Genomic DNA, 24303 nt, shown 5'->3' with positions numbered 1-24303 from the left:
TATCCGCAACTTAAGACCCATAGTTCCTCTGAGAGTGTTCCTGGCAGATGCCGTATGCAAAGCAGGTGCACGGAGGGAAACATGCTCGACAAAAGAGACATTATTGCATTTCGCAACCTCCCAAAGAGACGAGTGGAATATTAAAGGTGACACAACTGTATTTACACATAGTTTCAATGGAGCTAAAATAGCCTATTTTCTATCTTGCTCTATCAAATAAAAGGAGGCAATAAAATCTGCCAAGGGAAGAACAAATAAAAGCAAATTTTGACATTTCGCTTTTTTGACGCCTTCCCTTTATAGGTCAGAGGAAACACCAGCCGACCTCTCATTGTTTTTTAAATGCCATTTTGTATGGCTGGGAAGCAGGAATTAATTAATGCGTGGGTAGCTGCCACTGTCAAGAGGCGGCACATTAAAATCAATGATTAATAAATTCAAAACACACAACAAACTCAGCTGGGAGATGAAAATAGTATTGTGTGCTCCATAGGAAGCGGCCCCAGTGCGGGTCCTCCCACTGAACGAGCCGTCCACTCAGATGGCTAATGGAAAGTAGCCGGTGCCAGCTGTGTGCCTGTGAATAAAATCACTTTAATTAAAGGAATTACAATGGAAAAGGAACCGGGGATGTGTGGAGTAGTATCGACAGGAAACGGTTTGACACACACACACACAGACTCTCACACACAGGGGCGCACATACACATACACAAATGCACATTATGAAATCCTGCAAAGATTTAAAAGAACAGAGTGCCTTTGTGTTGGCATTATTAAATAGGCCTAATCCTCACATGCTCGATTGTACTGTACGGCTCTAAGATTTACTCCAAATATGTCCCCCTCTGTCTGCTTTATGTGGGAGAAACAGATACTGGTGCACAGGAGCATGACACCCACTGAAGAGCAAAAACAAATACGTCTTGCACACAGAACAAATCCCTAAATACAATTTTATATCTTATTTGTTTTGATCCGGCAAAGGCAACAAAATTAATGGCAGGCAAATATTAGATCCAGTCTTACTTAACCTTTCATCTGTTACGACGGCATTAGAGGCAGAATTCCAGAGATTGTTTTCAGCCACATGAGTTTCTGGGTCTGATGTTGGATCACTGCCTTTAGAAATCAGCAATTATCAATAAGAAAGGAAATAATTTAGCGTCCTTGGGCGACAGCAGCGACGTCAATGAAGTTTTTTTTACCAATTTTCCTGAGCCTCATAACCTGATCTGGATCCAGATCACATTGTGAATTCAAGGTGCAAAATGGAGGCTTTATGTCCTTCCTCTGTGGTATATGATCTGTGGAATGTGATGTAATGATACAGCAGCATCTGTTTGTCAGTGGGGAGACACTGTAACTCAAACACCTGTCACCATCCAAACTTAAATCACAGATTCTCTTTATAATAGGGAGTCTGATTAGATTTATGCACCTTTCTGCATTAATGTGCATATTAATAAGGGGAACTGGTGGCACATTTGGAAAAATCATGTACTTCTTGTTAATTTATGAGGTTAGCAAGTGACGGCGGTGAATGTGTCTGACTACTAACCGGGTGGTTTGTCATTTGAAGGTTGCTGACTCAACTTCCAACAGATTTGATTATTTTTTCTTTCTTTTTTTTTTACAGGGCAGCATTACAACTACAGTACGGTACACTCTGAAGAAAGAAGTGTCCATGAGCTCTGAGTTCTGATGCCTATCTTAGCTATCTAGCTAAATCAGTTATCTAGTTAAGATTAAGTTGATTCCTTTAATCATCTAATCTAGGTCCTGAGCATCATGCACGTTCTCACACACGTGTTTTCTTTGACACATATCATTTGGCAGAGATTAGAGATTAGATCAGACATCATTTGAGGTTTATAATACTTCATGGGGTCACTCATAGCATGATGATGTTTGCAGCATTAGGTGGACAAAGCACTGATCTCTGCTCGTCTGGCTGCACACATTTAAGAAAGAATAGAAGTAATTACCTCCCAAAAATTCTCTCCCTTCCTGCTCCCTCAGTCCCGCAGGAGAGACACAGGACTTCATTTTGAGGTCGTCTGTGTTTTGTCAAGTGGTCCTGTACTTAACTAGAGCGGCCACCAGGGGGAGGCAAATACCAGTTTACGGCGCTTCACGGCTGATGTGGCTCCTCAAACAATAACCAATCCTTCAGCAACTCCAACTGGAAATCATTTAACTTAACCGTGATTTACATCGTGCATGCTTCCATATCTGTGATACTTTTTTGATCTTTTGATTACATTACATTACATTACGATCATTTGGTAGACGCTTTTATCCAAAGCGACTTACATTATATTACCACCCTTTGCAGAGGGGGGAGCAATTGAGGGTTCGGTGCCTTGCTCAGGGGCACCTCGGCAGGGACTCAAACCGGCAACCCTCCGGTTCCCAGGCGGAAGCTCTACCAACTGAGCTACTGCCTCCCTTGATAAATTCTACTTGTCACCTTTGTTGTCCATAACTCACTCGACTAGCAAATTAAAGTCTCATCCATTTAAATATTGAATAGTAAGGGAAGAGAAACGAATTGAGCTGGTGAGATCAAAGTGTCTGCTAAAATACACTGAAGCTATTTGTTTACATGAGATGGTGGCAAGACCCTGAGGGAGGCGTGGCCTGATTCTGCTCTGCTCAACAGCTCCAGCAGTAGCATCAGAACACTGAGAAAGGAGAACTGCCCACTGGAGACCAGTCTGGAGCTGTGGTGGTGCTCAACAGGAGCGACCACCACAGATTCTGGTCTCATTTCTGTGGCTGTTCAAAGTCTCAGGCTTGGTTTGCTGATGTAGTTGCCTCGCCAGTTTAGTCATAAAATGAAATATAAATAAAGCAGGGCCTGTGATTAGAGCAGTAAATATGAATTTAATCAAAACCTGCACAGTAAAAATATTAAAAAGACACAAGTTTGGTCTTTTAGTACTTCTGGCGCTCACATGGCAAAACAGTTGCGTATTGTGTGTTTCTCATGTTCATCCTATGCAAGTATTTCAATTTGGTGAATGGTAATTGGACTTGTACACTTTCATCCAGAGCACTTTCCACGCACCTCTCATGTACCCATTTAAACACACTTCAATCACTACATTTACTGTTGGAGAGAGATCATGCAAGGCTCCAAGCTGCTCATCAGGAGCAGCGCCTTGCTGAACAGCACTTTGACAGGCTCTCTAGGAGCTCCACGGGCTGGATGTGAGCAGAGTTGACAGTGTAGCGGCAGAGTCCTTTAACTACAGTTATATTTAAAAACAGCCACAAGAAACTGTGCTTGAAAAAGGAAAATATATGTAGCAGCATTTATTATTAAAAAGTCAAAATATAACTCTTACATTTTGGTGGTGGGGGGAAACAAACTTGGGTGGTGAAAATAAAAACTTAAATACAATCAATTTTTAGCTTCTGAAGCCTGGCTAGTTCACTTGTCTATTTAGGTAGCCAAGCTACTGGTCCCTAAGCAAATCATGTTCTGCCAATCAAAAATGGCAAAGACTAAAGCCACAAACGATAACACAATCGCAACCCCACAGACGTACACACACACACACAGACACACCCGTCTCCCCCTCCATCATGCAAAGCCCACTTTTATAGCAGCATATAGAGCCAAATATGACTCTAGGAATAGTTTTGGGGCACATGAGGCCACTGGTAAATAAAAAAAAAAAATCAATCACAACTTGGAAAAAAAACAACACACACACACACACGATCAAGTAGAGGCTCCATAAAATGTCCATTTAAGCCTCTGCATAGAAATGATGCCGCAGTTGGTAATTAATGCAAGAATACCGGTCCGATGCCATTTTAAAAAGATTTTGAAAAAATAAAACTTGTCCGTTCGTGTCCAGGGACATCTGAGCCACACGTGTGCATCAGCATTTTGTCCCCATTTAGTCAAATTCTGTGCGTATTCAGAGCACCTATGAAGCATCCAAGCATCAAGACCCAGAGGAATCTGCACGAACCCGACAAGAACACAACTCATCATTCCGCTTCCATCATCGTTAAAACCCACTAAACATTCACTGTACAGCGCGTTTAGTGTTGCAGAGAGCGACGCATCGGCCTTCCTGTTCCTCACTTCGCAGCCAACAAGTTATGGTTCCAGGCTGGGATTTGCTGCTCTTCTGTTCAGTTTCAGTGTTTGTTTGGCTACTCTGGTAGGTGGGGTCGCGGCGACAGGGCGCTCATCCTGGGTTTGATTTTAGGCACGGCGTCCAGGCGGTGCAAGTCTTCGGTTTTCTCAATGCTCATGGGTGGAGTCAGGACGCCGGGCGGGATTGGACATTTGCCGTGGCGCTCCAGCTCCACGTCCTGGTAAGAGTAGGCCTTCTCCTGCGCACACAAGCAGACGGAAGTCAATACAAGTCCCTCACACACTCAATTCAATGCATTTCAACTTGTGCAGGAAGTATTGACGGCGAAATGAAGCATTGTGAAGCATTGTGAAGCATTGAAGCAAAATGAGATGAAGCAATCTACTGTCTGAATGCATGTGAGCAATTACAGCATGTGATTTAGGAAGCAGGTCATTTACCATCCATGTAAGATAGGGGGCATGGTTCTGGATGTTGTGCATGTCATCTGCGGCTATTCCTGGGAATTCTTTCATCTGCGAGCCGCCGGTCTCCCGGAGCGACATAGCGAATGGCACCATCCATCTCACACACTCCTCCAGCTCCACCCTCTTCAGAGCTGTGTGGACACAGACCAACATCAAGGCTCAACTTCACAGCTTTATTGCAACATCTAAGTCAACGCCCTCTTAAAAACTTGGCACATCAGGACAAAGTGGGAGTTCTTACCCGAGACGTTTTCCACAAGCTCCAAGGAGGAGAAGTGAAACAGAGCCGACGCGGCGAGGATGCCGTTGGAGAACTCCAGGCAATGCACATCCAGCATACACACGTCCAACAACTAGGGATGGCAAAGACAAATCGTCACAATCGAAGAATGGAGTAATATCGGAACAGAATCATTTGTAGAACCTTCAGGAATGTGTACCTCTGCGATCTGTGTGAACGTAGCTTGGGGGTATCTGGCGATGAGCAGCTCATCCGTCTCCTTCATGTAGGCCACCTGCATGTAAACGTTGAGCCAGGAGATGGGCGTCTGGGGGCTCAGGCTCCACTTCAGCTCCTGGATTGGGGAAAGGAGAGAGAGAGAGAGAGAGACAGACACAGAAAGAGGAGTGAGTCAGGAGAAGAAAGACGTGACTACTGACACCAAAACAGATGCATAGAATACAGTTACAGATGTTTCTTGTCCAAACCAGCTATAAGTTTGAAAAAGCTACTGGTGATTTTTACCTTCATAATAATGATTTCCATATTCAAAATCTCATCTTCACTGCAGGCTTCATCTGTGACGTAGGCAAACTGGTGAATCTTGGGAGGATACATCTCCTGAGAGAGCAGATCAACATTAGACAAGCGCATCAGGTGGAGCACCGCTAACAACACGGACCGCAACACAGGAATTCACACCAGGTTACTTAAACCTCAGTATCTTTGTGTGAATACGACTTCCAATCCTTCCTACCTCCACTTTGGCGGCAACGAAGAGGCAGGTGATACCGATGAGCTGCAGTGTTGATTTGAAGACGTTTCGCTGCGTGGCCATGAAGCGGTCGAAGTAGTCCTGACCCAGGTGGTACGTCTCCCTGTGCAGTTTGTACACTTCGCTCACCTAACGCACACAAACACACACCAAAGGTCAATCCACTGATGTGACCCCCGAGGACTTCACAGTGACGCTGGAACAACATGCAGTCAAATACATGAGAACTGTGGATTTGCACTACATTAGTCATGTTGCTACAGTTGCACGGACCTCCATTAACCAATCAAGGAGAATGGCCCTCATCTTGGGCTGAAGATGGGGGTGCTTCTCCATCATGTGGACGTCTCTGGTGTAAGTCTTGTCTTTAGCCAGCATGTTGCTCCACACCACATCCTTACTGGCCCAGCTGATCACACAACAGAGACAAAACAAATCAGAGCTTAAACTTTAGAAAACACTGAAATGAACAAAAGCAAAGTGAATAATAAAATGTTTTATTTGATTGTGTGAGTGGAGGACACCGCCTGCAACATGAAAGACATTGGAGCAACACTCACCACAGAGCAGGGAGTGGAGAGGAATGCACCGGGGTTACAAATATGTTCTTAAAGCTGAAGTAGGGGACGTTTGCACCCATCAGGGCAACCGGTTGGTCCTCTTCCTGATCAGGTGTGGGGATCCACCTGTGTGGACTTGTGTAACCAGCATCAGGACTCCAGCCCAACTGCACAGGCGGGGGTGGGAAAGAGAGGACAAGAGTGGTGTCAATCAACTATAGAAGCCCATGTGCCTATTGTGTTCTTATTAGGAAGTATTTTGAAGACTCGCTGACATTAACATGAGGACCCAGGTGGTGTTTGCTTTACTATAATAGAGTGAGACACACAAATACACTCACGTGGACAACAAACCTACCTCACATTCACGCTGCTTCTTCTTAGTCATCTCTGCCACCTCCTCATCTGGATCCTGCAAATACTAAACACAGCAACAACAAGACCGGCTTAGTATGAATTAGTTTTTGTTTACACTGCAAACCTGCACATGAAACTATTTAAGCTTGGTCATTGATAGTGTTGTACATTGCATTCCCCAGTTGTATCTGTAAAGTTTAAAAGCAGGCAATGATCCAAACATGTGACGTCAGCTTTATAGTTTGATGATCTGTGGGCCAGTAGCCAGTCGCTACTTGGCAATCTGTGGCTTGTTGACCAGCTGAGGTGACTACTTACAATGGCAACATCTGCCTTCCTCTTTCTGGGTCGCGCTACTGTGTTCTCTGCGGGCGCCTCGGGAGGAACAGACTTCGTTAGTGTCTCTTCCCTAAAACAGGTCAAAGGCAGTTGTAAGTCTTCAACCGAGCACAAACACTGGACAATAACGCAGATTATAGCGCGCGCTAATAGGCTAAAACGAGGTGGTGTTGATAGCAACAAGCTAACTAGCGCGGCGGCTACATCCACGAACTTTTCTTTTCACCGCCAGTCAGCAGATTGACACACTTCAAACACATGAAAGGAGTCAAGAACACACTCACCTTTCTCCTAGCATTATACTCAGAGGCGTGTAAGCAGGTTTCAGAGTAAACCTGTGAATGAGAAATGTTTTTAAAGTTTTATTTTATTCATTTAAAGCCGCCCCAACCCCCACTCAAACTCCCTCCTCCTGACAAAGCCCGGCTCAGGCTGGCGCGGGGAAATAAAGCGGTACACGGTGTTAAAAGCGGTGCAAAACTTCGAAATAAGGCCGATGTGTGCGTGAAATCAAGTCATCCAGCAACATCTGAACATATTTTAACCACACAGCTTAGTAGTTACTCATATTTTTAGCGAGGACTTTGTTATTTCCACCTAAAAAGTTTGGGCAGCTGGCTTGCCAAATAATGGCCGAGCCCGGCACACTTGAGACAGCTTGTATTCGCAATTCAGCGCCTTCAACAATCACAAAAACGCGAATATAACAACTATAATAGAAGACTGAAGAGTAAGTATTAGTTTAGGATTAAAGTCGGTATTGAAGTTGATTCGCTAGTTAGCGTTGAACTCAATTTAGCCGGGAAATTCGCAGTCTGAAACAGTGTAAATCACTTTGTAAACACGATTCTTTTCATGCACTCACCTCAAGATTCGGTCCTTGAAGTTCACTCTCAAATCAAACACGATGATTATCTAGTAACTTTGCCGCTTGGTAGCTAATAATCGAGGTTCCAGTGTGATGTGTGCGTCCCCGGCGCGGGCTGCTGGTCCTCTGAGCTGGCGCCTTCTAGAGAACAGATGACTTGAAGCATCAACGTCAGAGAGGAGGCGATTTAACTTGGCGCTAAAACACACACTTCGCCTCCCATCGGCGCTCTCCATTTAGCTGCAATCCTCACAGCAATTCATTATTTAGCAATATGAAGTATTTACTTAAACTGCATTTTAACTGTCACCGACATAAATGTGGTGGAGAAAAGGAAATATATATATATAGTTTTTGCCGGTAAAAAAGGAGGCGTGGCAGTCGAGCTGACAGCGGCAGGGGCGGGGCTTCGTAACAGGAAGTGGCTGAGCACCGCATGGCTAGTGTGTCAGATGTAAACAAAGGTGTAGTCCACTCGATTTAAGCGAGAAATAAAACATTTCGGGACTGGTTTATGGCGTATAACCGGGCCCTTTCTAAACTATAAGCCACAGAGATGATTGTCACTCACTGTCACACTGGACGCATCTATTATTTCGCAGTAAAGTAACGATCCTAGCCGGCGGATGCTCGTACCAAGGCGCCCTTTTCTAGCTCGGGTTGCCACATTTCCTCCCATCTCCCCACATTAACCCTGAAAACTCTGTTTGTAGCGTAAATCGGGTAGAGGAGAGGTATAGGATGAAAGGTTTATCTACTTGACACAAGTTTTGAGAATATTTTCCCAAAGCGATTTATTTGAACAAGGCTGACCCTTGGTCAGTCACGTGATCCCCACGTTCGTTAACACAAGATTAGTTCCGTGTGACAAGGTTACTTTTCCAAAAACGGGAAAATGAAATTCACGGAGCTTTTTGGACGAACCAAATCTGTGGTTATAGGAATGATTCATGTCAAAGCCTTACCAGGTAAACTTACATTGCACTGGACAATGTTTTTGTTTTTGACCTAGAACTTTTGTATTTACATGTGACTGTCCTTAAACTTCCAGGCACACCGTTAGGGTGCATGAACATGTCCCGGATCACTGAGGAAGCATGCAAAGAGGCGGAAATCTATCGTGATGCTGGCATTGTAAGTGCTTGCACAACATTGTATTCATACTGTACCTACTTATCAAATATTATTGGAAAGTAGTGAAGCCAGTAACAATAGCTTATACACTTTTCTTTCAGGATGGTGTGATCATTGAGAACATGCATGATATCCCATATTCCTTTTCTGTGGGCCCTGAGATTTGTGCCTGCATGACTGCAGTATGTGCTGCTGTGAGGAGACTCTGCCCATCACTGCCACTGGGAGTGCAAATACTGGCCTCTGCCAACAAGCCTGCATTGGCCACAGCTCTGGCTTCAGGTTCGTCCAGACACAAATGAGTTCTGTGTATTCAGATACAGACATGGCTTTAAATATCAGTTCATCCCCACTTTTTAACTTTTTTGTATTGACTAAGTTGAAAGTGACATCAATGTTGCAGTTGATTGTATTTGGATTGTTTGGATTGAGTAACCGCCTCGTTATTTTAACAAAAGGCAAGCTGCCTTTCAAATGAATCAACACCCATCATTTGACACAATGACTATTTAATCATGGTTTTATAATATCACAATGTCTGTTGTCAAAGGGATGGATTTCATCAGGGCTGAGGGCTTTGTCTTTTCACACGTGGCTGATGAGGGCTTTCTGGATGCATGTGCTGGTGACTTACTGAGATACCGCAAACAGATTGGTGCTGATCATGTCCAGATCTTCACTGACATCAAAAAGAAGCACAGGTAAGGGCGCCATCAGCAGAATATGAAGATCCCCGGATCAGCAATTTACACTTGGAAGTGTATTGACGCTTAAAATTAAATTAAATGAAGCAAAATACTAAAATTGAATCAAAGGGAACTAAACCAAATGGCTGCCAGGGGAAAGAGCGACCGACTGTCTGACATCAGCTTTTAAAGCTCAGTCAGTCCTACCTGGTGGATCTCATTTCCCTTAGGACCCAACTGAAGCAATCTTGGGGGTCTCTCTACATAGAATCTCCATTGTGTCAGTTTGTGAATAGCACTTAAATTAATTTGTTCTGGCCGGGTATTTTTGTTACACCTTCTTACATTGTGAAGGGTCATGAGGACGTAGAACCTGTTACACAGCAAACACAGCCAGTCAGACCCATTCACACCTGGGGGCAATTTAGAGTTTTTAGATCATCTGTTTGGACTGGGGGAGGGAACCAGAGCACCACACAGACACACACAAAGCACGGACAGGCCTCAGAACACACACAGGAACCGTTCCTTCAGGCCATGTTGCCACTCTGGTTTCATGTTTCATCAATTCTTAACTGAATCGGTTCATAATCTCTCAGGTTATCAGCGATTGAAGTGAAGCCCATAGATTTGATGAATACAAGTGGGTTTTTGAAATGTCTGTCTTGAATATTGTCACAGTGTTGTTGTTGACATGGATCACACACACACAAAGTCAGACGTTCTGTACAGTTGATATTATGGTGTAGTGTTCTGAAAACCTCTTTTAGACAGTGGAGAGTCTTGGTTTTCTCTTTTTGATCGGTGTGTATACTTTCTCATGTACAATATATGTGTGTTTTGCCACAGCTCTCATGCCATTACGTCAGACATTAGCATTGAGGAGACGGCGCATGCTGCTGAGTTCTTCCTCTCCGATGGACTTGTCATCACAGGAACGGCCACTGGGATGCAGGCTGACCCGCAAGAGCTCAGAGGTACTGCTGCAAAAACACCACTGACTGTAACTTGGAACCTGCTACTCCATGAATTTGCAGTTTTCAGAGCCACAACTGGCGTCTCAGAGTTGCTTATTTTGTCTAACTTACTGCCATAGCCCTGATTGGTCCGATCAGGAGTATCAACGACCATGACAATGACTCCATACAGGTTGAACCCTGGGAATTCCCACCAGTCTGTCAGAACTGAAGACGCCTGTGGGATGAGAGGCGAAGTCCAGCAAGTCCAATTTCCTAAGATTAAGTTTCCTTGGACACCATGACCTGGATGACTGAGAACCTTCACAGACATCTTCCCAAAGATAATTCAGTTAACAAAGACAAAAACACAAGATTCTTATTTACTATTCAGACTGTATCATTGTGGCAGGGGGGAAACTATCTTAATCGACTACTTTGAAGGCTTTTTAACCAAACAGTTCTAATATAGACTCTAGCAACAGCCCCTCACCTGAATGCTGTACACAAGTTGTTGACGTCTCAACTGTGTGTGACCTGTCGGCAATGTCCTGCACCACAAACTGCACCCCGATAGCTGTTTGCCAGCTGGAAGGTACTACTTTTTAGAGCAGGGACCTTGTGCATTGCATGAACTATCTCCTAGGAACAAACACTGAACCAAGGCTCTGCTTGTGAACAAATAGGAAGCGTTCCTCAAGTCTCACAAGAACTTCCTAAGCTTTCTAATCTTTATTTCTAAGCTTGGGTCTGTGTTCTTTCTGTCCAGCAGAGAGCGCCTGTTCCTCTGTAAGGGAAGACGTGCGTCAGTAGTCCCCCATTGGTTAGAACAGAGTTCAGCAGTCACCAATAATATCTGAAGCCTTCCTGTAATGTAGATCAGTTTACTTTATACATCCAAATGCAACACTGTTACAGAAGCGTCTCTCTCTCTCTCTCTCTCTCTCTCTCTCTCTCTCTCTCTCTCTCTCTCTCTCTCTCTCTCTCTCTCTCTCTCTCTCTCTCTCTCTCTCTCTCTCTCTCTCTCTCTCTAACATACATACATACATACATACATACATACATACATACATACATACATACATACATACATGTAACCATGTTATGTAGCCAGAATCTGTGACAGTCCCATACTGCACACTCACTGTATCACACTTGCAGCTTCAGACTGTGAACTTTGTCCCCCCTGGTGCTCACACCAAGGTGCTCAGTATAGATACTTCCATTCAGTGAAAACAAGCCATCTGTCCGTGAAGCAGCACAGACTGAGGCATCATGGAAAGTTTGAGCTGTTTTGGGTGCAGGGATTATTGCTTTGTGATATTGGAAATGGCTACTGCAGTAATCTTTTCTTCCTTACTACTTATTGCACACATTGCAATGTTTTAAGTAATTATGGAAAATACGCATTGGAATGTCCTTATCTTTCAGATTTAGAAATTTCCCGAGTCCCGAACCAGTTCTTCCCTTGGTCATGCCCAACGCTTCCTTCCACCAAGTTTGTCAGACAGGGTTTAAAATTCCTGAGTAATCCTGCTAAGATAAACCAAGCAGGACTTGGAGTTCTTTAACATTGAGATATTGATATCTCTGTAAACAATCTGAGTACTTCCACCTCTGTCAGTGATTACTGGACATGGAGGCTGACAGAAAGAGGTCCAGGTTCAGCAGGTCTGCAGCCTAGATGAAGCCCCTCTGAGAGTGAATGTACTAACACATACGGCAGCGCTGCTATTTTAAGCAAAGTCTCCAACATGACAGACAGACAGGAGTGTAAACACAGCAGCTAAACAGGCACACAGTTTTAGTTTCATCCTTGCAACTGTGGCGACATCCGCATGCACAAATACTGTACGCTAGTCAACATCATGTACAGTACACAGCTTGCCCCATCACACACACGTGGACAAACACACACACACACACACAGAATAACTCTCAGTTGCGAACATAAACTTGCACAGGCAAGTCAGACGGGATGAAACTGGAGCTCACATGCCTCTCTGGGGGGTTGATGGGCGTAGTCCCGATCATCTGAATCCCCTTTCTGCCTTCCAACAAATGGAAAACAAACACACGGCAGATTAAAAAGCAATGTTTCTAAAGTCACACATATCAATAAACTTTTATTTCACCTACAGGTAAGTAGAGGTTTTGGTTTTCTTCTTCATTATTCACACTTAACATTAAAAGTTAAGTCATACATGTGTCCGTGTCACATGCCTGTTGTATATCAGCAGATATGAACTGGTACTGTTTGTGTCCTTTACCGTTTCAGACGTTTCTCAATCCGTGAGCATTCCTGTGCTTGTAGGCTCCGGGGTGACCTACGACAACGTGGAGCGCTATCTCCATGCAAACGGAATGATCGTTGGCTCTCATTTCAAGACGGGTGGCCACTGGGCAAATGCGATGGATCCACAGCGTGTGAAAAGGTTCATGGAAAAGATACATGAAGTACGAAAGTAAGAACAGAGCTTTCAATCGGTATTCATCCCAGCAATGACTGGCAATGTCAACTGATCTATGGTGACATCTTCAACAACTATGTCAAATTAAATATATAAACCAACAACTCCTTAAGAAAACAAGATTTATTTGCAATTTTTTTTGTACATTTTATAAATACACACAAATACAAAAACATGAAATTCAACTCTATATACACCCATTACTCTAAAATTAACAATTTGTGTAACATATCAAAGTGGGTACCCAATGAAAAGTACAAAATAGAGATATAACAGTGGTTTTGTAATCAGTCCTTATGCAGAAGGAACACTTATCCTTGTAAATTACAGTCATTCACAGAATATAGGTGAGTTTTCACATGGCATCAAATCAGCTTTTTGAACATGAAATACACTGAGAACATACTGAATACAACTGAGCAGGAGCAATCACAATGTGCCATAATGAAACTGTCATCATTTCAAACAAACACACACAAAAATCAATTAAGTACTCTTGTCAAATCTTAATCAGTGTCACACAATACAACAGCAACAGCCTCTTTAGAATTTCTTTCACACATCTTTGCAAACCCTAAACCTACTCATACTAATCAATCAAAAGCAATGCAAATGTCTCACCTGTTCTTATATAATAATGTACAAGAGCTTTAACTTGATAGCAACTGTGTTACTCATACTGATCAAAACCCAGGGAACAGTTGTTAAAGGCGTCATATCAGAAGGTCAAGGTACTTTGTTGCCATTGGTGTCAGACTCAGGTTACCAGCGTGTTTCTGTTGGTTGATGATATTCAGTGCTCCTTTTACTACAACAAATATGATGAATCTCTTTGCTTTACACTGACGTGCACATTAAAACTCAGTCTACTCCAATTAAGGCAATAAATAGATTTTTAATTAAACACCATAACTAGATTGGTGGCTCATAATCGGCATGAAGTGCATTTCTTCACCTGCAATTCTTTCCCATGTTATATTCTGAGATGGTGTCTTATAAATCCCTGTATACTGAGTATAGTGTGCATCTAAAAATACTGGTTGATGAGCTAGTCCTGGTTACTGGTTACTCTTTTGCAGAGCAGAGTTTAGATTGTAGGATGAAACCCAATAATATGGAGAATGAGTAATGCAGTAAAGGCACTGTGCTACACACTGGGTGATGTTGGAGGCAACCTTCAGAACACCAGCACATGTCGGGATCATTCATCTTGCAGTCTAGTAGTTATAAAGGCGTTGACCGGGCTGCTTGAAGTGGCCGTAGCGTTTCTCCGCCGGGGAGAATCGCGTCCTGGCCAGGTTCTGCCTGTGGGTGGCGCCACGGCTCAACTTCTTGCGCTCCGCCAGGGTCCTCGCCCTCTGGACAGCGAGCAGCTGGACAGGCAAGGGGATTCCCCAAGCTGCCAGATGCCAGGAGATGTGCTTCACTGCCACTGGCCTGAAGGAAAAGGAAAGATCACAAGAAATATCAAGTTAAAGCTGCAAACTGCAAAAATGTATTTTGACTATCGGGTCCAGGGAAGAACTTTCTAAACAAAAGAATGTGTTTACAACTGACATGATGAGCTCATGTGACCGCCATGTAAAGGTTCATAATGTCAGTAATGAACACACAGTAAGACAGGAAGTTACATGTGGGTGTAAAATGGTGTCAGAGTGTGTGTATGGTTAACCTAGGGGAGTCGTCCTCATCTTCATCGGAGCCCACCTCCTCTTCCTCCTCCTCTTCCTCCATCTCTCCATCTCTCATCTGGTAAACGGACATGCTGGGGTGCTCAATCAACAGGTTCTCAAGTGGGTCCACCTCAGGGACAGATAGATGCCTGCTCTCTGGAGGAGGCGGATCACAGTACAACCAGATGAGGATTGTTTATACTACATCTACTACACAAATCTCTGTAATTAACATTGTTTGATTTGTAAGGTGTGAGTAACACTTTGATCCTGCAGGTTTGTTCTCACCTGGGACATTAACGATGACCCATTCTCCTTCCTCAAACTCCATCAGCTCCTCCAAAGCATCATTTGCAGACTCGAAGTCATCGCTGTTGTTCCCCAGCAGATGAGCAAAGATCTTTCCAATCATCTTTTGCCCCTCAAATGTGACCTGTGAAGAAGAGCAAGAAGGTGAAGTACAGGTGGGATAATTACGTTTACCAGAGCTACATGCTACATTCATACAGAAACAGATTCTACTTTCTACTCTGCTACACTCATCTGACGGATGCTGCGGTGATAGAATGTCAGTGAGTATAAAACGTTCCTCTGTTGTTCCTCATCAGTCTATGCTCCAGTCTTTCTTTAAGCCACTTCTCCTTTAACATCCTTTCCTTCCTGTTTTCTGTTCTTGCCCTGTTGGTTTTGATTCCAGTCGTTCTTTCAATCCTTCACTTCTTCGTTCCTCATTTCAGTCCTTGCACCTTGAGTTCTAACTTTACCTGCATTTTCCAATCTTTCCTTTTCTCAAGAATAAATGTATTTCGTTTGGATAGTCGAGAATGTTTCCTCCTTATTACTCTTATACTCGAGTTGTACTGGCAACATGGCAACTTGTACTGCTCTGCTCAGGTGTCAGGTTAACAATAGAAATGTCTCCCCCTAGAGGCCGAACTAATAACATCTTCGGAACCTGCCAACTGATTTGATTACAACAGCTATGAAACTGAAGTAGTAACCACACTGGGTGAAGTGAGGTCATGAGGTCATGGAATCTTTCGGGAGGACAGAATGTCTTATCCTGAAAGCAACATTAGATAATCTAGGAAACTAGAGGTAATTAACCTTCATCCAGACCAGACAGCAGCTGGCTGACCTTTTGTCCAAACATGACATATGTATGTATTCTGGGCAGGGAGATGCACCAGCATTCCTTGCCAACTTTCTCAACTTATAACCTTTGCTCTACTTACCAGTTTGATATAAACTGCTCTGATACATTCTTGTATGTATGTATGTATGTATGTATACGTATGTATACATCACAGACTCCCATCTAGGACAGGCATACTGTATATAAAGTATAACTGAGCTATCTGTCAGTTATACTTCCCAACTTATGCAACACCCTGAGGGTAAAAAGTGGGGTGGTGTACAGGTACAAAAAAATAATATCAATTCTTTATATCCGCTCATTATGAAACCTGCTGACTGTGTGATTACATTCATAGAAGAATAGTGAGCAGAATAATACAAATCCTGGTAGAATTATTCCAAAACAAGGTGATATTCAATTTAATTTTCTACAGCTGTTCTCAACTATAATTCCAAGGACTATCTGCAAACAATTGTATATGAAGTAATACAGGTTTAAGAAACACAGCAGAGCGCTAAATAGACTCTTGTTTTCCTCCACAGTCTGGACGCCTTCTTGTGAACTTCTACTGTACAGAGCCTTCCTGGAAACTCACGCGCACACGCGCGCGCACGCACGCACACACACACACACACACACACACACACACACACACACACACGCACAATTTAATGCATAAACCCTGCTGGTGTCAGAAGCCACAGTCGGACTGTTATCGTCGCGTATATTTAGTGTGAATATTCCACAACAGCGGGTTGTTGTTTTTTCTTCTTGTTATCGAAGTCATTGGATCTATGATCTAAACACAGATTTGAGACCTGTTAAAACGTACAACATAATTGCATATGCTGTCCCAAAAAGAGCAACCGAAGGTTATTCGACTAGACCAGACAGATTTGTTTTTAGAGAACAAAAGACAATGGAAATTCCGAACACATCAGTGGTCCAGACGCCATTGCCCTGCGGTGGATAAAAGTTTAGCTTTGGTCTTACCTGTCCGATAGAAATGTGTTTGTACTCGGGTGTGGCCGCAGCGTCGATGCAATCGGCTGTTTATCTGTACGTCGAAGATTGTTTTGATCTCAAACTTGTTTATCACTGAGAGTCCTCCCTGTCTCCTCAAACGTCAACACATCCCACCCAAACAGGCGGAGCGTCGGCTAGCGCGTCACGTGACAACGACGGAAATTTCCGTCCGCCTTTTAATATTTTGTAATAAAAATTAAAAGCCGAAATATTTACAGACTAAAGTGAGGGAGTAACCCCCCCCCCCCCCCCCCCCCACTCGCCATTCATAAAATCACAATTTTATTTCCGTAACATTTCAAACTTAAATGAAATATCGCATTGTAAAACGGAGTGATGTCTCTTGCTGTACTTATATACTCTCTGTTTGATCTTTGTAGCGCAGGAAGTAGGTCTACTGTCATCCCATCATGCATTGCGGATATCACAAGTTATAAAGTCAGCCAAATTCAGGCGTAGAAGTGAAACTAATTTCGCTGCATTTTCGCCACAGACTGTGAGTAAGAATATACTATCTGCTAATTTTATCGTAAATAGACAACATAAGAACAGAATACGTCACATTTGTTAGAACGGAGCCAAAGTGCTTCACGGCTTTAAACCATAATTCGTTTGTTGTCATTGTGGAAACGAAACTATGACAATGAAGCTGATGACAGTGGCTGTTTGAAAGAGCTTAGCTTTGACACGAGTATCCATATGAACGAAAAATCAATACTGAGAGTTCGTCTGATCAGTTATTATCGACCCAGACGCCATTCAGAAAAGAGTTTAAAGTGTTTAAATACAATGTACATGTGTGATTTACGTCTGTTTATGTCACAACAACAATACTGTAGCTTCACTGATAAAGCACTCGGGGTTTTGGACTGTGCTTTCGGCGTAAAAGTAAAAGTAAAAGTCTCAAGTGAACAGACGGAGGAAGAGTTCAGAGCTTAAATAATGTAAACATCATAGAATGATAGTGTAGACAAAGCTACAGGAACAGAGTTTAAAGATCAGACATGATGGTGATATGGCCTGAAATAAGGGGACTTCCAGGATAAAGGTGTTCAAGCTCCAACTACTGTGTATAGGTGTGTGAGTGTGTACCAGACTTCACGGTCAGTGGATGGGAGGATTTTGATCTCCTATAGGGCCAAGACTCTGACACCAACAGAGGCCGTGGAGAAGCTGGGGATGGAAAGGCAAGGCAGCTTTGTTAATGTAGCACAGGTCGCTGGGCTTCACATAAAAAACGCCCTAAAATACGTTTTTGGATTTAAATTAAAGTATCATAGCAAAGTGCAGAGAATCACAGTTCCAAGGTTTGTAGTTGAACAGATCATAAAGGTTTTTAGTCTGCTCAGTGTTGGACCAAGTCTCTCATCTGGAAGTTTCTCCATCTGTGTTAAGTGTTGAGGTTCCTTGAGCAGAGCTGAGAAACAACACTGATTTTTCAAGTCTAAAGTCGTCAGGTGGGTCATTCCACAGCCGAGGAGCCAGAGCGGCATAAACTTTCAGATTTCTGTCAGAACCTGACCTGACCTGTTCAAACTGTGAACAGGTTGGTCAGGGTTGAGTGACAGTCGTACAGACGGTACAGTGAAGTCCAGGTTGAGAGCCTTTACAGCTTTGAAAGGCTTCTCCATCTCAGGTTCTCCACCATTTCGTCTCAGTTCACCTAATTTCCAAAAGAAACAATCAATGTTTATATGACACAGAATATAGGGGCTTCGTGTTTTGATTGTATTCCACTGAAAGCTGATAGTTGATACTTGATCTGTGTGTGATTGTGAAGCGAAAGTACTTTCACAGGCCTGTAAACGGGTCTCGCCTGTTTCTATACTCCTAACAAAAGATGCACCGACTCTCTGCTCTCCTCTCTCACCAGTGCCTGAACACAGCCATGCCTCCCCGGATAGATGACGTCATGCGCCTGTGCTGCGACGTATCGGCTCACCAGCAGATCAAGGTGGCTGTGAAGAACAGCACCAAAGGAGCGGTGGCAGCAGGAGGAGTCGCCTTCGTTGGCGGACTGCTCGCTGGACCTGCAGGCATCGCTGCCGGTAAATGTGAAGACGGCACCTTCTGAAGTTGTGATCCAGAAGTGACATCGTGATATTTCAAATGTTTCCGATTATAGTAAACTTGTATTTTTGATGTTTAATATGGAAACAGCTCTGATCTTATATCTGCACTTAATCAGCCTCACACAAAACAATTGACTTGTGACAATTGACTCAAAACTGTAGGAGGCCAAACAAAAGCAAAGTATGCATTTCCAGTATGTATCACAAGGTGGCAGTGCTTCCCTTCTCTTGACTCATTTGTTTATGATGCAGGCGATAACTGTTACACTCCTAGTATATGATAAGTACCTGTGTGTGAATGCTGGGATCTCTCTCGTTCCTCTGCCAGGCGGTGCACTCGGTGGTCTCCTGGGTTGTTGGCTCGTCAGCGGTCAGTTCAGGCCTCTGCCTCAGATCCTGATGGAGCTGCCTCCCGTCCAGCAGAAGAAGCTCTACTCCGACGTCATGGCCATCGTCGGCAGCCTGGACTGGACCGACTTGGCCCAGCTCGTCGCCCTCGTGATGGGCAACGCCACGCTGCAGCAGCAGGTCACCGCCGCACTGCTGAACTATGTCACAAAGGAGCTGAGGGCAGAAGTGCGTTACGGAGACTGATGCGTTTTTACAAAGTGAATATAATCAAGACTCTGTGAGGTTCTCCGTGGGTGGGCCAACCTACAACAAAACTATGTTCATGGCAACTTGGTTTATTGTTCTCAAAATAAGCTTAAGGTGAAGTCCTACTCTTAAGGTCCTTTGACACTTTGACACACAGAGGTTGGACAGAGCCGACGGTACTTCATTATCCAATTAAATAACTTCCTTTCCTGTATAGGTGCGTGTCATGAACAGCACTAATCTGTCTTTCTGACTCAAGCATTACTTTATCACTTTGTATGCTAAGAAGGTGTCACAGTTATGCTCTCTTTTATAATTGTTATACTATTCTCCAAAAGACTATCAGGCTAAGTAATAAAATAAAAGAAGGTCATTCGTTATCCTTTTAAATAATTGCTTTCAAGTTCATGAGCACAAAGACATTCAGTTTGTCTATGTAATGACATATTGAATGATGTCATGTAATATAAGGCAACTGAACGCACTACTCTGAGAACACGTCACAGACAAGGAGCGGCCGGTCATCATCACCAGAGAGCGGCTCCAGACAACCAATCACCACAGGATTCAGGTAACAATTATATAAAAATTAACACAACCTTATGTACAACATGTTCAGTGAAACTATCAGCTACATAGCTAACCAACTCTTACTACGGACTGGCTGCAGTGTGTAGCATTTTATATATACAGGTGCTGGTCATATAATTAGAATATCATGAAAAAGTTGATTTATTTCAGTAATTCCATTCAAAAAGTGAAACTTGTATAATGTATACATTCATTCCACAAAGACTGATATATTTAAAGTGTTTATTTCTTTTAATTTTAGCTTTAGCTTTAACTAAAGACCATTAGAAAAAAGGGATTTTTAGAAATGTTGGCCAACTGAAAAGTATGAACATGAAAAGTAAGAGCATGTATAGCACTCAATACTTAGTTGGGGCTCCTTTTGCCTGAATTACTGCAGCAATGCGGCGTGGCATGGAGTCGATCAGTCTGTGGCACTGCTCAGGTGTAATGAGAGCCCAGGTTGCTCTGATAGTGGCCTTCAGCTCTTCTGCATTGTTGGGTCTGGCGTATTGCGTCTTCCTCTTCACATGGGGTTCTCTATGGGGTTAAGGTCAGGCGAGTTTGCTGGCCAATTAAGAACAGGGATACCATGGTCCTTAAACCAGGTACTGGTCGCTTTGGCACTGTGTGCAGGTGCCAAGTCCTGTTGGAAAATGAAATCTGCATCTCCATAAAATTGGTCAGCAGCAGGAAGCATGAAGTGCTCTAAAACTTCCTGGTAGACGGCTGCGTTGACCTTGGTCCTCAGAAAACACAGTGGGTCCTCCAGACTCTGGGACTTTGATTTTCAAAGGAAATGCAAAATTTACTCTCATCAGAGAACATAACCTTGGACCACCCCGCAGCAGTCCAGTCCTTTTTGTCTTTAGCCCAGACGAGACGCTTCTGACGCTGTCTCTTGTTCAAGAGTGGCTTGACACAAGGAATACGACAGCTGAAACCCATGTCTTGCATACGTCTGTGCGTGGTGGTTCTTGAAGCACTGACTCCAGCTGCAGTCCACTCTTTGTGAATCTCCCCCACATTTTTGAATGGGTTTTGTTTCACAATCCTCTCCAGGGTGCGGTTATCCCTATTGCTTGTACACTTTTTCCTACCACATCTTTTCCTTCCCTTCGCCTCTCTATTAATGTGCTTGGACACAGAGCTCTGTGAACAGCCAGCCTCTTTAGCAATGACCTTTTGCAAGGTGTCAATGGTCGTCTTTTGGACAACTGTCAAGTCAGCAGTCTTCCCCATGATTGTGTAGCCTACAGAACTAGACCGAGAGACCATTTAAAGGCCTTTGCAGGTGTTTTGAGTTAATTAGCTGACTAGAGTGTGGCACCAGGTGTCTTTAATATTGAGCCTTTTCACAATATTCTAATTTTCTGAGATACTGAATTTGGGTTTTCATTAGTTGTCAGTTATAATCATCAAAATTAAAAGAAATAAACACTTGAAATATATCAGTCTTTGTGGAATGAATGTATACATTATACAAGTTTCACTTTTTGAATGGAATTACTGAAATAAATCAACTTTTTCATGATATTCTAATTATATGACCAGCACCTGTATATTACTACAAAGGCAGAGAGAGTGTGTGTGTGTGTGTGTGTGTGTGTGTGTGTGTGTGTGTGTGTGTGTGTGTGTGTGTGTGTGTGTGTGTGTGTGTGTGTGTGCGTACATTCCTACAACTACCTCCAAACTTGCCAAAACCTTTAGTTCAGGGGTCTTGCAGTTCATAGGGGTGATTCTGGCTGGCTGACCTGCAGTGTGAAACATTGTGTGAAGCATGTATACGCATAAAATAAAGGATAAATGAAGGGTCTTCTTCTTCTTTCCCTTCCGATAGTTTAATTTTTATTTGTATTACCAAAACATTAACATGAATGGAACCACACACTAGCACCCAACCCCCCCATATTGACATCAAGAATGATGTCACAGTTGATGTGAATATAACCAACATAGCAGCCTCCCATAACAACATCATACATAATCATGTATGAAGCCAAAGATGAGATGCAAAGCACAACATATTGGCTCTCAAGTCTGGTAAGAATTTCCTTCTTCATTCAAACATGGCAGTAACAACAAACACTGTCTTAGTGAAAGCCCTGATGTGAATTTTGAAGGTGGAGCTTTGAAAAGTAGGTCCATACAGTATATATAGGCTGCGCATCATCAGTGTAGCAGTGGCAATTAATACTATATCTGCAAATGACGTCACCAATGAGAAGCGTATAAACACACCAGATGCCGTTGGTCCCCATGTTAAAGCGTCCCTGGCATGATGGGACAGGAGGGTGTCTGACTCTCTGCTCTCTGTCTCACCAGTGCCTCGACGCAGCGATGCCTCCACGGATAGATGACGTCATGCGCATGTGCTGCGACCTACCGGCTCACCAGAAGATCAAGGTCTCCGTGCACGGCAGCGCCAGAGGGGCGGTCGTAGCGGTAGTCGGGGCCCTATTGGGGGGGCTGATCATGGGACCTCCAGGAGTCGCTGCAGGTAAAGTTGTGATCCGTTCCTAAATTTGACTTTGTACGACATTGGACAGACAAACAAATGGACAGACATGACTAGATACCAAAGCTTATTGGTGGAGGAAATTAGATTGTCAATTTCAGCCATGTTAAATTGTGCATTTCCGGTTTCTATCACAAGATGGCAGTGTTTCCCCTTTTTGTTTCTGATGCAGATTCTCTACACTGTAGAGAATGGGGTTTCAGACTCATTTTAGTCCGGGGCCAGATTCAGCCCAATTTAAACTCAGGTGGGCCGGATTGGTAAAATCATAGCATAATATCCGGTAAATGGATATAAATGGACGACTCAAGTTTTCCCTTTGTTATAGTGCAAAGAGGTACACGTTTATGTTGCAAATGTTTACTTTTATTTAACTATCTTTTTACAAAACATTATGAACCTGAAATTTAAGTAAAACAAATGCAATTTCAACGATAAACAAAAATAACAATAAGGAAACGATTTTAAATGTACATAGATTTCCACATCTGTGTAGAAATGTGAACTGAACCGACTCACTAGCCATGGATAACTCCAAAAAAGCCTTGGAAGAACAGAGAGTTCAATTCTGCCTGGACAGTTACAATTTGCTTTCACTGACATCAATACAGGAGAGAAATAATAATAAATAATAATGTGCCTGCTATATGGAGAGAAATCAAAGAGAAATTGTAAAAAATAAGAGAAGGAAAAGGAAAAAGAGCGTTTTACTGCTGTGGAAAGCTGGGGAGAGCAAATCGATCAAGAGGACCGATTTGAGAGCTCGTAAGGCACGGAAAGCTGTTCCCAGACGGAGATTGCATGAAAGATACATTTACTAAAATATCAGAGACACCTTCGTTAAACGCCGATCTGACGCTGATGTGGAAACGCTGCATTTTAGTGGCGGTACGCCGTCACTTTGCGGGTCACAAAATTTAACATGCATTGTGGGAAATGTAGTTTATGGACAATGTACGCTTAAAAGCATAGATGTTTATTTTGCTCATGGCCCGCGAGACGTGGCGGATTGACACCTGTGCTCTACAGACTGTTACCTGCTTTTAAGATTAGATTACTACCTGTGTCTGAGAGCTTGGATCTCTCCCCTCCTCCGCTAGGTGGTGCAGTCGGTGGTTTCCTGGGTTGTTGGCTCGTCAGGGCTCAGTTCAAGCCTCTGCCTCAGATCCTGATGGGGCTGCCTCCCGCCCAGCAGCAGAAGCTCTACTCCGACATCATGGTCATCCTGGACAGCCTGGACTGGACTGACGCGGCCCAGCTTGTCGCCCTGGTGAGGGCCGACCCCACGCTCCAGAGGCTGGTCAGCACCACACTGCTGAGCTATGTCATGAAGGAGCTGAGGGCCGAAGTGAGTTTCGGAGACTGAGAGAATTGTTTTTATGAAGTGAATATGAACACGTCTGCCCTGGATGTGCTCACTGATCAGACTCTGAGGGTTCCACAAGGTTCTGCTCTGGGTGGGCCAATCAACACACACAAACTATGTGCAGTGCAACCTGGTTTATTGTTCTTAAAATGTCTTAAGGTAAAGTCCTGCTCTCAAGGTGGTGGTTGGTTGGCTCAAGTGATTGGACCGAGCCGACTGTACCTCATTATCCAATTAAATAACTTCCTGTGCAGGGACGTGTCATGAGCAGCAGGAACCTGTCTATGTGACTCAATCATTACTTTTGTTAAGTAAAAAGGTATCAAAGTTATGCTCTTATAATGGTTACATATACATTTCATTAGAATCACAGTTACTTCATAACACAGA

At 43.4% G+C, this 24303-nt stretch overlaps 5 protein-coding genes across 5 annotated transcripts; 3 read left to right on the top strand and 2 right to left on the bottom strand.

The window, feature by feature from the left end:
• Window positions 1–3305: 3305 nt before the first annotated feature.
• On the bottom strand, window positions 3306–8026 carry ccne1 (cyclin E1). Its single transcript, XM_076146844.1, has 12 exons — window positions 7704–8026; window positions 7123–7173; window positions 6818–6908; window positions 6501–6563; window positions 6143–6309; window positions 5856–5991; window positions 5565–5711; window positions 5333–5428; window positions 5028–5162; window positions 4829–4940; window positions 4561–4718; window positions 3306–4358 (listed from the first exon to the last, which is right to left on the bottom strand). The coding sequence occupies exons 2-12, from the start codon at window positions 7134–7136 to the stop codon at window positions 4176–4178; spliced, it is 1302 nt and encodes a 433-aa protein (XP_076002959.1). The 5' UTR covers window positions 7137–7173; window positions 7704–8026; the 3' UTR covers window positions 3306–4175.
• A 490-nt stretch (window positions 8027–8516) lies between these two features.
• LOC142996036 (uncharacterized protein F13E9.13, mitochondrial) lies at window positions 8517–13057 on the top strand. The gene is made up of 6 exons (XM_076146911.1): window positions 8517–8674; window positions 8758–8840; window positions 8942–9122; window positions 9391–9541; window positions 10376–10503; window positions 12761–13057. Exons 1-6 carry the CDS (start codon window positions 8602–8604, stop codon window positions 12949–12951), a joined length of 807 nt encoding a protein of 268 aa, XP_076003026.1. The 5' UTR covers window positions 8517–8601; the 3' UTR covers window positions 12952–13057.
• A 4-nt stretch (window positions 13058–13061) lies between these two features.
• Window positions 13062–16908, bottom strand: LOC142996037 (tumor protein p53-inducible nuclear protein 2). Its single transcript, XM_076146912.1, has 4 exons — window positions 16758–16908; window positions 14915–15059; window positions 14626–14782; window positions 13062–14390 (listed from the first exon to the last, which is right to left on the bottom strand). The coding sequence occupies exons 2-4, from the start codon at window positions 15036–15038 to the stop codon at window positions 14171–14173; spliced, it is 501 nt and encodes a 166-aa protein (XP_076003027.1). The 5' UTR covers window positions 15039–15059; window positions 16758–16908; the 3' UTR covers window positions 13062–14170.
• Window positions 16909–17174: 266 nt separating this feature from the next.
• On the top strand, window positions 17175–19781 carry LOC142995977 (protein C19orf12 homolog). Its single transcript, XM_076146841.1, has 3 exons — window positions 17175–17286; window positions 18664–18838; window positions 19191–19781. The coding sequence occupies exons 2-3, from the start codon at window positions 18679–18681 to the stop codon at window positions 19454–19456; spliced, it is 426 nt and encodes a 141-aa protein (XP_076002956.1). The 5' UTR covers window positions 17175–17286; window positions 18664–18678; the 3' UTR covers window positions 19457–19781.
• A 2455-nt stretch (window positions 19782–22236) lies between these two features.
• Window positions 22237–24132, top strand: LOC142996069 (protein C19orf12 homolog). The gene is made up of 2 exons (XM_076146957.1): window positions 22237–22529; window positions 23648–24132. Exons 1-2 carry the CDS (start codon window positions 22274–22276, stop codon window positions 23911–23913), a joined length of 522 nt encoding a protein of 173 aa, XP_076003072.1. The 5' UTR covers window positions 22237–22273; the 3' UTR covers window positions 23914–24132.
• Window positions 24133–24303: the final 171 nt, after the last annotated feature.

Source organism: Genypterus blacodes, unplaced genomic scaffold (assembly GCF_046128005.1).
Source record: "Genypterus blacodes isolate CSIRO-AG114 ecotype Tasmania unplaced genomic scaffold, CSIRO-AGI_Gbla_v1 ptg000036l_1, whole genome shotgun sequence".
Taxonomy (NCBI): Eukaryota; Metazoa; Chordata; class Actinopteri; order Ophidiiformes; family Ophidiidae; genus Genypterus; species Genypterus blacodes.
Note: the sequence above shows the minus strand (reverse complement) of the source record. Positions and strands in the feature narration are given on the sequence as shown.

Bases quoted from the DNA above. Each gene is read 5' to 3' on its own strand.
- LOC142996069 (XM_076146957.1), top strand. From the start codon at position 22,274: ATGCCGTTGGTCCCCATGTTAAAGCGTCCCTGGCATGATGGGACAGGA. The intron at 22,530-23,647 runs GTAAAGTTGTGA...CTCCTCCGCTAG, and splicing joins ACCTCCAGGAGTCGCTGCAG to GTGGTGCAGTCGGTGGTTTC.
- LOC142996037 (XM_076146912.1), bottom strand. From the start codon at position 15,038: ATGATTGGAAAGATCTTTGCTCATCTGCTGGGGAACAACAGCGATGAC. The intron at 14,783-14,914 runs GTGAGAACAAAC...CGCCTCCTCCAG, and splicing joins GGTCATCGTTAATGTCCCAG to AGAGCAGGCATCTATCTGTC. The intron at 14,391-14,625 runs GTTAACCATACA...CTTTTCCTTCAG, and splicing joins GATGAGGACGACTCCCCTAG to GCCAGTGGCAGTGAAGCACA.
- LOC142995977 (XM_076146841.1), top strand. From the start codon at position 18,679: ATGCCTCCCCGGATAGATGACGTCATGCGCCTGTGCTGCGACGTATCG. The intron at 18,839-19,190 runs GTAAATGTGAAG...TTCCTCTGCCAG, and splicing joins ACCTGCAGGCATCGCTGCCG to GCGGTGCACTCGGTGGTCTC.
- ccne1 (XM_076146844.1), bottom strand. The intron at 4,719-4,828 runs GTAAGAACTCCC...GTGTCCACACAG, and splicing joins GCTTGTGGAAAACGTCTCGG to CTCTGAAGAGGGTGGAGCTG. The intron at 4,359-4,560 runs GTAAATGACCTG...TTGTGTGCGCAG, and splicing joins CCCCCTATCTTACATGGATG to GAGAAGGCCTACTCTTACCA.
- LOC142996036 (XM_076146911.1), top strand. From the start codon at position 8,602: ATGAAATTCACGGAGCTTTTTGGACGAACCAAATCTGTGGTTATAGGA. The intron at 8,675-8,757 runs GTAAACTTACAT...TTAAACTTCCAG, and splicing joins TCATGTCAAAGCCTTACCAG to GCACACCGTTAGGGTGCATG. The intron at 9,542-10,375 runs GTAAGGGCGCCA...GTTTTGCCACAG, and splicing joins GACATCAAAAAGAAGCACAG to CTCTCATGCCATTACGTCAG.